The 14,894-nt window shown below is 46.9% G+C and overlaps 1 protein-coding gene across 1 annotated transcript in view; it reads left to right on the top strand.

Annotated features, from left to right (window-relative positions):
- NDUFA10 (NADH:ubiquinone oxidoreductase subunit A10) overlaps positions 1–12,957 on the top strand; it is a 28,101-nt gene extending 15,144 nt beyond the window's left edge. Inside the window, exons 9-10 of the mRNA XM_059868363.1 lie at positions 2,909–3,017; positions 12,524–12,957. Of these exons, the coding sequence (XP_059724346.1) occupies positions 2,909–3,017; positions 12,524–12,592 (178 nt within the window). The 3' untranslated portion in view covers positions 12,593–12,957. The remainder of the gene's footprint in view (positions 1–2,908; positions 3,018–12,523) is intronic.
- The last annotated feature ends 1,937 nt before the right edge of the window (positions 12,958–14,894 follow it).

Consider the following 14,894-nt stretch of genomic DNA (forward strand, 5'->3'; position numbering starts at 1 on the left):
CTATTCTTAGCTTAGCCTTCTGATGAAATCCCTTCTTCTGTTCTTTTAGTATAGTTTTAATATATTATCTATCATAAAATAATAAACCTAGCTTGCTGATACATGGAGTCAACTTTCTCATCTCTTCCCTCATCCTGGGACCCTTGTGGACAATACTACACACTGTCTCAGGCATGTTTTTGTCTGGGCCCCTCCCAGTGACATTTGTCTGTCTGCACATATTGCAGAGTAAGTGCATTTGGGAGTAGGAGCTGCAGGCTGGGTGGCCTTGCCCATGTTATTGATGAGCTCATGGGGGGAACTTGCTGTGCTTTTTGCCCCAGACAACTGCACAGCTCAATCTGATGTGTCCCTGCAGCTCCTTCAGAAAGTGGCTGTGAGGGACAGAGAGCCTGCAGCTCTGCTCCCCAGTGTGGCTTTGCCTGGCAAAGGGAAGGAGTGTCCCTGTTTAAATGGCTGATTGCAAACAGCAGGACTAGAGGGGCTGGCGAGAGGTATGTTGGACCTGGCTTTGCAACTTCTGTCATGGAGACTCCCAAAGTCTTGTGAACTATTAATTGTAAAACTTCTGATGCTGGAAGCTATTTTCTTTAGCACCTTGGTTCTCTCTTCACCATAAAATCACAGAATCCCAGAATGGTTTGGGTTGAAAGAGACCTTGAAGCCCATCTCCTCCCTCCCCTTGCCATGGGCAGGGACACCTTCCACTGTCCCAGGTTGCTCCAAGCCTTGTCCACCCCATCTTTTTGCTGCAGTTGAAACACTTCTTTTGTGATTTCTTCTTTGCAGTGGCTTTTCTAGATTTGAAGAGCTGTTGTTGCACCTTCTCCCCTTTTCTTGCAGACCTGCTTTGTTTTGGAAATTATTTTTTTTGTTCTTGATGTTGAGTGTTTGTTCACCAAGGGAGTGGCTGTGCCTCACCTTGGCCATGCCATATCTGTTCTGCCTGGCTGAATGAGGGAATTGGAGTCCCTTTGGCAGAAGGAGGAATATTAATTTCCTATATCCACATAGAACTTATCTGGAATGGTTTGGTGGTGTTGGCTTTTAGGTCTCTCTTGTCACTTGAGTTTTTGTGACTATGCCAACATCGGGTGTTGAGAAATCACAGCCCAGGCTATGCAAACTCAGGTGGTTTTTTTGGGTTGCCTGGTTTATATTTTTTTTTTTTTTCTAACGAGTTTCCTTCCCTTACCCCACCTTGCACCTTTGGCAAGGTGCTGCATGCTGAGAGCTCCTTCAGGAAAGTCCGGTAAAGGGTCAGAAAAGAGCAAATAGTGATCATTTTTTGCTGGGGGAGAGAAAGAAAACGAAAGAAACATAAAAGGTGTCTGTAAGTGCTTCCTGCTAAGCAGGGAATTAGTCCTGGCAAGTGGCTGTGGTTTTGTGGTTAGACATTGTTGTGGCAGGTGTCTTTGGGTGTGCTTTTGCTTAGTATTCCAAATTATTTCTGAAGGCGCAAAGAACATGGAGAAGCCATCAGTAGCTTTCATTATTTTCTTATGCAAAGAAGTTTTGGGAGCAGCAAGTTTGTCATTTGGCCCTTAACTAAAATTATTTGTGCCTGGGATTTGTCCTTTCCAAATGGCCACTTGGCTGAGATCTGGGAAGGAGTGGACTCACTGCAGAGTGGATGACCACAAAACATTATTTCTGTGTGTGATGTTATGCTTTATATCTGCCTGGACTCCCTTTTGTGCCTTCCAGCACGTGAAATACACATTTAATGTTGTTGAAGTTAAATATTGTAGTTTATAGGAAGCATCTTTAGTGTTGATCCTGATCTTGGAGAAGGACATTTATCCTCACCTTCTCCCAGCTGAACTTCCACTGGGTTGTTGTATTTCCTTACAAATCTGTCTGTAGTGAGATAGTTTACAGAGTGAATATCAGGCTATGCTAGCAAACCAGTTCACTTGCTGGAACCCTTCTCTGCTGGGAGGAAAGGTCCCAGAATTTATGATTTGGGGGTAAAAATAATTGCTCGAAGATGATGAACTTTGCTTTGCTCAGGGCGTGTGCTTGATGTCCATGTCAGTATTTGCTGAGAAATGTAATTCACTGAAAAAGACCAAATTTGCAGTTTCTGATGTTGGATTTAGGCTTTGGTCAGTGCTGACTGGGAAAGGATGTGTTTTTGGCAGCCACGTGCAGGTGGCACTGTTGGCCTGTGGATAACCACAGGAAGCAGGAGGCTTTCTAGCAGTTTCTCAGGTATTTTAAATTTGGGATATCTGAAGTGCTGGTGCTGTGCAGAGTGGTGGATTCTGAGATCCATCACTGGAGCTGCTGCAGCTTCCTCCAGGCATTCCAAGGCAGGATTCTGGGGGCACTGCCTCCTTCCAGACCCTCTCACTGTCTCAGTACTGGTCCATTTAGGATGTGAATTTAGCAAGGTAGTGTGTGGCATTCAGTAAAACCACTGGTTTTTACACTGCTTTTATAGAAAGCAAAAAAGCCAGAGGGGATTCATGGAGAAGGGTCCCAGGAATGATGGAGCATCTCCAAGGAGGATGAACCTGGGAGGGGAAATGGAGAAGCAGGAAGTTGGAGCAGGAGCAAACTGGAGGCAAGGATGAGGGGCAATACATCATAGATTCGTAAGGAGAAGGATAAATGTTTGGAAAACAGCCCAAATCTTTGGAAGCTTTAATTAACAGAAAAGTAACTCTTTAATCATAGAATGATGATAATGAATCCTAGAGTGGTTTGAGTTGCAGGGTCCTTAAAGCCCTGGCACCCCCTGCCATGGGTAGGGACACCTTCCGCTGGATCAGGTGGCTCCATCCCAGCTCCATCCAGCTCAGCTTGGAATATTTCCAGTGATGGGGCAGGCACAGCTTCTCTGGGTGCAACACTTGGCTGTTGCTGCAGCAGGGTGTGACCTGAGTCCTTCTCTTCCCCTCAGTGTGCAGGACAAGGCTGCAGTGCTGGATTCCGTGTCCATCCCACGCTTCGTTCCCGAGATCACCATCGGCGGCTCCGAGTACGACAGGATCTACTACGAGTACCGGGCGGTGAGTGCTGCTGGGGACAGCTGGGGACACAGTCAGGGGTCTCCTCACCGCTGGGGATAGCTGGGGACACGGCCAGGGGGCTCCTCGCTGCTGGGGACACGGCCAGGGGGCTCCTCGCTGCTGGGGACACGGCCAGGGGGCTCCTCGCTGCTGGGGACACGGCCAGGGGGCCCCTCGCTGCTGGGGACAGCTGGGGACATGGCCAGGGGGCCCCTCGCTGCTGGGGACACCCTGCCTGCCACCCTCCTGCCCCTTGCTACCAGGAACTTGTGCATTTTGCCCAGATCCCCACCTTTTTTGAAGTCTAGCTTCACCCCAAGGGGAATAATGAAGCAAATGGTTTGTTTCATAAGCTGATTTTTTTGTTGTTGTTTGTTTTTTTCATCATCAGATGTGCACTAAAGGATAAATGGTTTTCATTTGTTTCTGTTTCTTGTGCCATGATGAGTCTGTGACCCCTGAAATCTAAGAGTCCCTTAACTCAAATAAGAAAATTGGAAACCCATGGTGACTCCTTATCGAATGCTGAGGGAGGGGGTGTTTTTTTAGAGGAGGAATGAATGCTGCCTCGCTTCCCCAAAGTGCTGTTGCTTTAAATAGAGTGTTTCTGCACGTGGGCACACATCCAAAGCCTGTTGTGCCCAGTGCTCTCATACACCTCATGCAGGCTCCCACACAGGGTTTTAATTAGCTCCTGCCTTGCTGCTTCTGGAGACAGCAGCTTCCAATCCCTCCGGAGCTCTGCCCTCGTGCTGCTCAGTGGTTCCCTGGCATGCGGTCCTCTCCCCCCACACAGGGCTTGCATAAGGCCCAGGTATTGGAGAAGCTCCTTGGAGAAGTTGTGGAGCTGATGATAATTAATGCTGAGTGACCAGAGTTACAGGTGAGCTTCTGTTTTCCAGATGGGTTGAAATCTCTGCCACCACATCTTATTTTCCAAGCAATCCTGAAGACAAAGGGAGGAATATACAATATAAATTGTTAAAAGACATGATTTGCATAATTCAAACCCTATCATTTTTCTTTTCCTGGTAGAATACAGTCTCTTACTGAGAATAAAATGTAAGCTACAGATTTATGGACTTGTTTGGAAACTGATCCACCAATGTTTTCTTCTGGACAGAATCTTCCAATAATTTGGCTGGCTGTGTAGTGGAGAGGCTCCTGGGTTCACACTGTTCTGCCTCATTTGAGATGTGACCTTTCTAGCTTGTAAAAGGGGCTAAAGCTAAAGGTTAAAGTAGCAGAAAGTATCTGAGGTTATCTAATGGATTTGAAAACTCACTGGTCCAGCTGAGAAATTGCTCTCAGAATTTCCTCCTCCTTGCTGTCACATTCTTAAATCCAAAACTTCAAGCTTGGGCTCAGGATTTTTGGAGCCCTTCCCTCCAAGAGCTGCCTGTGCTGTGCAGCACAGATTTGAGCAGGGTCTGCTGCATGACTCGTCTCTAGCTCACAGCATCCATCTGCACTGCCTGTGCCTTTCTTCCCTGAGATGAGAGGGCTTTTTTGGGGCTGAGATGTCCCTTTGCAGTGGAGCTGGGAATTACTGAGGCTGCCTGACACACAGCTAGATGTGACCTCGGTGCTGTGTGCTGAGAGCCTGGGGTGAGACTTCTGAAAGCCTTTTTTCCTCTGGCTGTACAGCAGCACATGCCTCTTTGTGCTGGCAGGAAACTGAGAATGTCCTGGCTCATCCAGTAACTGGCTGCCAGGGGAAATTTGTGACTTGCCTTGCAGATGTAGCAGAGGGATGCTTGGGAGTGGGAATATGGGTACCTGGGATGGAAAGCTGTGCTCTTGGATGGCTCTGCTCCATGCCAGTTAGTTGACAGCTGAAGCTGAGCAAAAAAAATAACATTGCCAAAATATAATCTCCCTTCTGCAGCCTTGTTTGTAGGCCCTGATTCAGGAAAGTGCTGTGGAAAGTGATAATGTCCTTTGGAATCAGGAGGAGTTGCTTGTTTCAGGAAGTATTCTGTTAAATTTAGTCTACTTTAATACTCATTTTCTCTCTCTAAAATGCTTGGATATTTGTAATCCTTCAGTGGTGTGGGGGGTGTACAGGGATTGTGCATAATGCAAAAGATGCTGAATTTTCCTGTTTTCCATCAGCTACTGGAAGGGGAAACACAAAGCCAGCCCACCTGCTGTTTTATGTTCTGAGGATTGCATTCTTTGTGCTGAAACTTTGAAGATCTGGGGTTTTTTTGTGTTTTTTTTTTTTTTTTTACCTTCCAACTTTGTTTAGCAAATGAAGGGTTGAATTTTTTTTTTTGTCAGGCAAGGCTGCTGTGCAGAGGTGATGGAGCAAGAGGCCAACCAGCACAGGCACAGAGAGCAGATGAGCTTCCAGACACACAGATTTGGGCTGGGAGGTTATTTGGTCTGTAAAGAGGGAATCACTGGCCTCTGCCTTGCCCATGGCTGTGCAGGGATGGTCACAGCTGTGCTGCTTTGGCATTTGAAGATAAAGGGTTTAGGCTGACTTGTAAGTAAAAGTTTAGGCTGACTTGTAAGTAAAGGCTTAATTATGGGATAATTACAGAAGTTTAACTTTTCCTTGTGGGAAATGCGTGCTTTTAAAGTTGGTATAATGATGTTTACCACATAAATACAATGATTTGCATAGGGGATTTTTCCCCCTGTAACTACTCCTAAATCCTTGATCTCTCCAATAGGCAGTAAACTGCTGTTCAAACTGCTTTTCAGAGCTCCATGCACACAATTCATGCTGCCTGATAATGGTGGTTTTCAGGGAGTTACAAATTCCAGGTAGAAGCTGGGTTTTGTTCAAAATATTCATTAGAAGCAACGAAGAAGGAGGAGGAAGGAACACTCTTCAAGTGTTCAAGATTTTAGTATGTGTGCTTTTCCACAAAATAATGAGATGGCCACATACAGTTCCCAGTACTCAAAGCTCACTTTTTTATGTATATCCTCTAAATTTCTTCTGTAAGGGCTCTTTTCATGTGTGAGGAAGTGGCTTTCTGCAGCCTTCTTATACCATGAAGTCCTCTGGCAGGGTCCAGCAGCTCTGCTCAGGCATTCAGAAACTTCTAAGGATACTCTTCTGGCAAGGGAAAAGCAGCCTTTCAGTCAGGTTCTGTAGATCAGAGATAAGCACGTTCATTCTTCAGGGAAGCAACATTATTTTAGGAACTGTCAGACTAGTAAAGGCTTGACTACCCTTTTTTTCCCTTAACAACTGCTGTATCTTTCTGCCTTTCTTCCAAGTGCACACAATCCCCAGGGATAATGCTCCAAACTCCGTGCACACCCTGTGAAGCTGGAGAGCTGGAGCACTTAGGCAGATGTGTTTGCAGTGAAGATGAAAACAAATGGCTCTGTTTAATGGAATCAGTGTACTTAAATAATGTGCTGATGTACTTCACACTCCTGCTGCGTCTCCTGGAGTGGGGAAGACGGCGGCTTTGACGTGCATGTGCTTTTCTGTGTACATAAAAGTGCAGCTGTTTGCTGGGATTTGGAGAATCAAAGAATCACAGAATGCTTTGAGTTGGAAGGGACCTTAAAACTCATCTCATTCCCACCCCCTGCCATGGCCAGGGACATCTTCCACTATCCCAGGCTGCTTCAAGCTCCGTCCAGCCTGGCCTTGGGCACTTCCAGGGATCCAGGGGCAGCCACAGCTGCTGTGGGCACCCTGTGCCAGGGCCTGCCCACCTTCCCAGGGGAGGATTTCTTCCCAATATCCCATCCAACCCTGTCCTCTGGCAGTGTGAGGTGGTTCCTCCTTGTCCTGTGCCATGGAAAGGTGAGACAAGGCTCTCATTTTAATTCCCTCCCTGTTTTCCTTTTGGAAGGCTGCTTTTGAAATATGGGGATGTTGAGCATGAGGCAAGGAAAGCTCGAGCAGATCAAGGTCCTGGCTGCTGCTGGGAGGTGCAATCCAGCTCCTTCCACAGCAGCTGCACAGCTCAGCTGCCTTGCCTTACTTTCTCTTTGTGAAAGTAAGGCTCCTCATCCTCCTCCCTCCTGCCCCGGGGCTCGGGAATGTGTGGCTGGCATGGCCCTGCAGTCCTGTGTAGCAGCAAGCAGAGAAGAGGGAACAGGATGGAGGGGAGGGGAATCCCACACTCTTTTCCCAGGCTTTTCATCATTCTTTTCCATAAGGATGCAGCCTTAGGAGGGAAAATCCTCCCATGTCTGCCATGCCTCCAGGTTGGAGGGGTTGCAGGGCAGCAGCTTTGAGTGGTGGAAGGTGAGCCTGCAGCATCTGTCAGCTCTGTCCCACAGCCAAACACTGAGAGTGCTGGAAGAGCTTGTGTTTGCAGTGGGAAATCACAGCCAGCCCCAAAGGGAGGGTGTTAAGGGAAGGCTCTCCTGATTTGAGGGGCCCAAGAGCTGCTCTGGCCCTTCTTGGCAGCTGTAGGTGGCCCCTGGCAAGCACAGGGCCCTTAGCCCTGTGGGACCTCTTCACAGAAAAATCTCCAGAAACAGTTACAAAAGGAATACCTGAGCCTTCAGAAAGCCAGAGTCTGGATCAACAACAGGATCAACTCTTGCCTTTGCAGGAGCAGGGAGCTTAGGATATCTTTCCTTCTCCATGTTTGCAATTGTTGCCATAGCTGCTGCCTTTGATAGAACCTTCTGTTTTCTCTCTCCTGCCATTTTTTTCTTGGCTTGATGAAGCTTTCATTCTTTTTAGGATCAAGATCTCCTTTCCTAATTCTGTTTTAAAGGAGGTGTTTGACAGCTGTAATGTCCAGCTCTATCTGCTCTTGAATCCAGGAAGGAATGAAAACAGACACACGATAAATTAGAAGAGGCTTCATTTAAGGGTTTTTTTTTCTGTTTTATCTCTGCAGAAATATTTTTAGCCCTTTCTAAAGTAACAAAATGTTGCCTAGCTAGGTATAAGTAAGACCAAAAGATCCTGAGGTATAATAAAAACCTGGGAATGACAGAACTGTTGCTCAAGGATACCTGGATCTGCTCCACCTTCCCACTTTTTCTCTGCTCTCACCAATCCTGTCCATATGGGGAGAGTGTGAGAGCATCTCTTCTTTAGGAACAGGCAGCTTTTCCACCCTGCTTGCCCTGAAAAGTATCACGGACAGTTGGCAGGAATATCTGTCCCAGAAACAGTATGGAAAGAGCCTGACAGACCTTATAGCTGTCTCAGTCTTGGGTTTGGTGGTTGTGTCTGTTTTATTTTAGGTGATGGCCCTGCTGTCCCAGGCACTGGGTGCCTCTGTGAATCAAAAAGACAGTCAAATCTCACTGGCATTAAAGTAATCCATTTTCAACTCGATAGTCTGTCCCTGTGAAGTAAGCACTTTTTTATGTGGGAGCACATCCCCCTTTCCCAAACCCCTCCTAATCCCATACCTGTGGAAGGATGTGATCCCCAGGGTAGATCTCTATTAAATTAAAATTAATTGGAATATAATTTAATAGAGGGGTAGCATCTCCATGGATCTTGCACTTGTGAAGTAGAGTCATTTTGAGGTCTTTAACTGTGCTGTGTGGCTTGGATTAGTTCCTTGGCTTTTCCCTGCACTCTCTAGTGGATAACTGATCCTCTTATGGGCACTTCTCTTTCCAAAGGATTTTTATTGTCTTTTTTTTTTAGTGAATGAATGAAGGGCATGACAGCAGTCATTGAACAGTTCCAGTGAACTGGAATTGTTTTAGCCTCAATTCAGCAAAACTTTTGGGTGCTCTTGTGTTTTGGGCTGCAATGGATGTTAACAGCATGGAGGCTTTTATTTAAGTAAGGGATGGCAGGAGTGAGGCTGTAACAAACATCTGTGCCAGGCCTTTGGGAACCGAGCCATGCACACCTCAGATGTGTGTTTGAAGGGGAAGTTGTTTCTCTTCCTTGCTTTAACTGCTGCTTTGGAGCCCAGGATCAGTGGTGTTGGAGAAGATCATTGAGTCCAACTTACACCCAGCAGTGCCAAGGCCACCACCAGCCCATGTCCCCAGGTGCCACATCCACATGGCTTTTAAATCCCTCTAGGGATGGGACTCCTGGGCAGCCTGTGCCAAGGGTCACAGCCCTTTCCATGAAGAATTTTTCCCCTAATAGCCAATTTCAATGTCCCTTGATGCATTTTAAGGCTGTTTCCTATTGTCACTTGGGAGAAGATGCTTGACCCCCCCCTGGCTGCAGCCTCCTTTTGTGTAGTTGCAGAGAGAAACCAAAGGAGGAATAATAAGGAGAAGTCAGGAACCAAACCCTCCCAGAATCCAGCCAATACCTGCAGCTCTGTGTTCCTAGATTCTGTCAGATTTTAGCTGTGTGCCTACAGCACTGTCAGCCCTTTGGAAGGGAGGATTTCTCCTGTAGGAAGCAGGAATCTGCTCCCAGCAGGGATGGCAGGGGCTGTTATTGTGGCTGTTCTAAACAGCCTCGGGATATTGATGAATGAGCCTGAGCTCCCAGAGCAATGACTCTGCTTTTAAGTGCTCTTTGATCAGTGCTGCTCCAAGCAGGCTATTTATAGAGCTCCTGGAGCTGTGGAGCCCAGCCATCAGCACAGAGCAGTGCAGGAATAGCAGGCAATAATGGTAATTCTGTTTGTTCCCCAAAGGCTGGAAAACAAGGCAGGCTCCTCAACAACCTTTCCAGGTGGTTAGAGCCCTCCAGAGCTCTACCTGCACGTGCCTGGTGTGGAATGATCTGGAGCAAGCAGCTGGCTGGAGCTGCTTGCTGCTCTTCCACAGCCTCTGCTAATTTATAGGGCTTTTCATCATGTTTATAGTTTTGACAGGCACTTCTGTGGCAGGTTCTTAATTTAACTGATGAGAGGGCCTTGTTTTCATTTCTTTTCCTAATGCTCTTTTAAAGTTGAGCAGTTTGATGCTTTTGAGCTGGCTCTACCTTTGGGTTCAGCTCATTTCAGGAGTTCTGTGCTCTTGTGTGGTGGATTTTATCCCATCCCTCTGGAAATAATCCTCACTGCCAGCTTTTGGGCTCTGTGGAGTGTAATGCAGCAGGCCAAGGCTTCATTCTCACTCAGTTTCCATGGAGTGGAAAAATCTGTTCCTTGGTGACCTGGCAGGAGCTCAGCCTTGCCTCCTGCTGCAGGGATGTGGGGGAGCTCTTGGGGCTGCCTGGTGGGACCTCTGTGATCAGAAAATTGTGGAATGGGTTGGGTTGGAAGGGACCTTAAATCTCATCTCAGCCCCCCTACCATGGGCAGGGACACCTTCCACCACCATCCCAGGGTGCTCCAACCTGGCCTGGGACACTTCCAGGGAACTTGTACTGCAAGAGAAGGTGAATATTCAGTCCGTCTCTGTTGTCTCAGCTGCTGGCAAGTCTCATAGAGCTTTTTCCTATCTCCTTTCCATCATCTCTTGCAGCCAGGCTGCCCAGCCTAGACAAACCCAGCAGCCTCAGGGCTGCTCCCTGATTTCCATGCCTGCCCTTGTGCTGGCCAAGAGCAGCCTGGGAATTTCAGCTGGGTGCACTTTGGAGCACCAGCCTACCCAGAACCAACGCATCTTCCTCCTTGCCCTGCATCCCCACGTCTTCCCTGGTGATCCTGCCACTCTGCAGAATCCTGCCCTGTTCCAACCATGCAGCTTCTTTACTGCAGTCACAGCTGAAAAATGTGGGATTGGAAGAACAGAGTTTGGCAAAGTGGCCTGTGTCACTTGGGCACAGAGCATCAATTCCCATCCTCCTGCTTCCTAGGTAATATGGGAGTTATTTACTTCCCTCTTCTTTTTTTTTTTTTTTTTCTTTTTTTTTTTTTTTTTTTTTTCTTTTTGGCTCTTTTGAAAGCCTAGCTGTAACAAATCCCCCAACTCTCCTGCTCTTGCCAAGGCCCACTGTGAATGATGGAGTTATAGACGACTTGCTTTGATGTCTTGCATGTCTTTAACCAAAGGCACACAGGGAATTTGTTTTGGACAATGAATTTGAATTCTGTTGGGGTTGATATTGTAGCTTTTTAAATAGGGCAGATGTACCCAGAAACAAAACTGTAAACTGCTGTATTTTCCCAGAGATCTCCTGTTGCTTTAATAATCTACTTATCTGGGAATCTCTTCAAGTATCAAAGGGCCAATTATGTGCTGCCTGGAGAGGACCAGGGAGAGTTGCTTTTTTGTCACAGGCTAGTCACAGGAGGTCTCATGTCCTCCCTGGCTCACTGCTGGAAATCCGTGGGGTAGAGGTAGTAATAATTTATTTTCATCTCCCATCTCCTCTTTGCTCAGTGGGGGGAACTCTCAACAGGACTGTGTGGTTTCTGCAGATGTTTAGACAAGACATTAATTGAAAAACCTCAGAAAAACTGCTCACGAATGGCTTGTGACAAGGCAGAGTGGGGAGTGTCTTGTGGAGGAGGTCAGGTCTTCTGTCAGCTTGATTTTTAGGGAAAGAAGTGTCTTGTTTTTTGACATTCAAGTGAATATAAACACAGTTCCTCTTCCTCAAAACAACAGGCTTCATCTTTTATTAAATAGTTCATTTTTGTGGCCTGAGTACAGATTTTATCAAGACTGCATCTTGCTTCTCTCTGCAGGGGCAGCTCTCCCTGACAGGATCCTCTTACATGTTTTTTTTTGGAAAGGAAAAATCCTCAGGACAGGTCCAGGGTCTTGTGTGAAACCAGTGTTTGTTTGGAGACAGAGCAGATGATCTGTGCTTAATTATTTGGAGAGGCTGCCAGCAGATAGCTTATTTTTGAAGGAAGAGTTTGATTACAGCATCTTTGCTGCCTTCAGCCTTTCTCACCAAACTCATTGGTTTTTTCTGGTGTTTTGCTTCTCGGCTCCAGTATTGGGGCTCAGAGTTGTTCTGTTCCATTTCTTTTTGGTTCCTAGAGGTAGGAATGGGTGTTCTGGAGGTGGATTCTGCTTTTGGAACCAGGATCTCACCATCTCTGGCATTCCAGGTCGTGGTCAGTACCTTCCAAAGGGTGCTACTTCAGCACTGAGATCCCGGGCTGCTGCTTAGGTCCCAGGGTCCTTGAAATTTGGGTAAAGGCTTCAAAAATCTTTGGGTTTTTCCATCAAAAAGTGGTTTCTGACTTTGCTGATGAAGGCAGGCAGATACTGTTTTTGCTTTAATGAAGATAAGTTCCTCTCTTGAAGGCTAAATCTGCAGTTTGATTTGAACAGTTTAATTTAATGTGGTAATTAACTCAGTATCTCATGCATGAAGTATTTCATATATTTAATAATGTGTGTGCCTATTTTGGAATGACATTGAGTTCCTCTCCTCCATGATACAGTTAGGGGAGCCATCTCACTCAGGCTGGGAGGTGCTGGATGAATCCAGGTAGAATGTGGTGCTGAGATCATTGGCCCCATTTTCATGCATCTACTATGGGTTTTGTATAGTGGTTTTTGCAGTCCCTCCTTCAGCTGCCCAGCTCAGTCTTTTCTGAGAGCCTGATTTTTCTGTAAGTTTTATCATTACAACGTAAAAAGAGTATTTCATGTTCTGTAGATCCCACGAGGCACTTCAGAACTCTGAGGGGAGTGGCCAGAGTTCTGACTGAGCTTTCTGCTTTCTTCAGCTCCCTGGGCGCAAGTTCAGGCCAGGCTACAACGCTGACGTTGGGGACAAGTGGATCTGGCTGAAATGAAATCCTTTCCTGCTGGAGCCCTGGCCAGGATGGACCACAGGACCTGAGGGAAGAGGAGCCACGTTCAGTGCACCTGCTCTACATCACTTGTGGAGCACCAAGGAAACACTGCTTAAATCATTTCCTGTCCCCAGCAGAAGGGAGCAGACTGCCAGAAGGAAAACCACTTTATTCTGGTTTGTTTTTCCCTGAGGAGTCAGGGATGTTGGATAGTCAGTGTGGGGGATAGCCAAGTGAGCTGGGGCAGGCTCAACATCAGAGCTGAATTTTCTCTTCCTCAAGACTGTGGCACATTATTATCCAGGATTGGTGTTGTTCTGCTGATTCAAGAGAAATTAAACCTGTACCCTCCTGGCTCTCACAAAGTTAATTTCTTATTCTGTCATGTGTGGTGTTCTATGAGGTTCATTAGAAGCAACAATGTGTTCTGAAAGGCACTGACTGGACCTCAGCAAAGCATAAAAAGTTCATTGAGAGATGGAAATAACTTATCTCAACTAATACAGCAAAAATTTCAGCTTAAAATTCTAAAAAATAGTACAACTGCTGGCAATTATTTTGACTTTCAGCTTCTTGCTTTGATTCCACTATAGAGTGAAATGTTAGTTGGGTATAAAAGACAAGTGTAATTATTATTTTTGAAAGTCCAAGTTGGAAGGGTTTTTCTAAAAGAAATTATTCATTTAGTACAAGTCACAGAAATGAGGTGCCTTGGCATTGGTTCAAGCACCACTGTCCAGATTTAGGCTGCAGTTAATTTTGCATTTCCAGCATGGTGCTCACTGCTTCAGTCACTGAGGAAAAAGGCTGCCAGGCATTCCAGAATTTAGGGCAGTGCCTTGGAGTTAAGCAGCCAAGTCCTGTTTGTGCCCCTTCCTGTATCAAAACCAGTATGGAGAGTCCCTTAATGAGAGCCTGGGGGCTGCTGAGGTGCTGATGAAGGAGCAGTGGGACACAGCTGGGGCTCTTTTTGCTGATCCTATGGCCTTTTGTTTCTGTGTTTCATGTCTCATCCATCTGTCCTCTGGGAAGGGATGCCTGAATCCTTCAGGACTCCCAGGCAGTGCAGTGAGATCATGAGCAGTGTGAGCACCATCTCCCAGCTCTGAGGGCTGTGGGCATGAAAGGAGCACCTGCTGTGGTTTGAGCATTCCTCTGGAGAGTGCAGCTCTGTTTGTAATCGTGTCCTCCATCCTGCTGTTGCTGACTTCTCCAGGTGCTGGAGTTCACTTGGCAGTGTGTGCAGCCCAGTGCCAGATGTGGAGAGGTGTTTCGTGCTGTGGCTAGAGCTGGGGAAGCTGGGGGGGGGCTCACTGTGGTGCAGAGCAGCTTTAGGAGCCTTCCCCACCCGCTCCAGCAGCATGGAGGGCTGAGCTTTGGACATAAGAGACTTTAATTCCAGTCAGGAAAAGCAATGCTGGTGAGCCTTGTGGTATGACAACATGCATCTCAAACACACTTTTTAAAATGTTATTCAGACTTTAACTCTGCTTCAAAACTTTTTATAAGCTAAATCTGTGAAGGAAATAACTTTCTCTCCCCTTGCTGTAGGAAGGAGTGCTAGCATTTCTCTTCCCTCCTGTGTTTTTCTCTTCCCTCCTTCCCACTCCAACACCTCAAGAAAAATCTCTTAGCAAACCAGCTGGAAAGATTTGGGTTTTGGATGCTATGCTGTGCCAGTTGGATTAATCCATCTCCAGTTCTTACTTAGACTGGGGAAGATATACAGCTAAGTCCTCTCCATGCTTCTGTGTAGGGGCATGTGTGAAACCATCTGCAGTCTGTCCTCTTATCCCAAATTCCCATTGCCTGGGGTTTGCCTCTTGCCTGTCCTGTCCCGTGCTTGGCTCCGCCTGCTTTCCCAGGGCAGATTCTCTGGGGAGGGTCACATCTGTGGGCAAAGCCACCAGCTTTCCCTGTGGTCACTCCAGTTCAGCAGCAACCTCCCCCTTTGCTTCACTTTGCACAGGAGGGGAGAAAGGAGAAGAGGGGATGAGAGACTGGTGCTTGGCTGTGCTATCCCAGTATGTCTGTTAACAGCTTCCCCTCAGCTGGGGCAGGCTAGGACCATCCAGGCTGTGGAGACACCTGTTCATGGCCGAGCTGCTCCTTGAGGAATTGGCTCCTCAGCAGTGACATCGAGCCTAGGGCTGCAGTTATGAGATCCAGCAAGTTTCTTCCTCCTTCATAGTGAAACTTTGATGTTTTTATTACAAAATGATAGAAGGGGATTTGGCTGGAAGGGACATTAAAGCACGTCCTATCCTACCCCCTGTCATGGGCAGGGACACCTTCCACTATC

The sequence above is a fragment of the Haemorhous mexicanus genome, chromosome 26 (genome assembly GCF_027477595.1).
Source record: "Haemorhous mexicanus isolate bHaeMex1 chromosome 26, bHaeMex1.pri, whole genome shotgun sequence".
NCBI lineage: Eukaryota > Metazoa > Chordata > Aves > Passeriformes > Fringillidae > Haemorhous > Haemorhous mexicanus.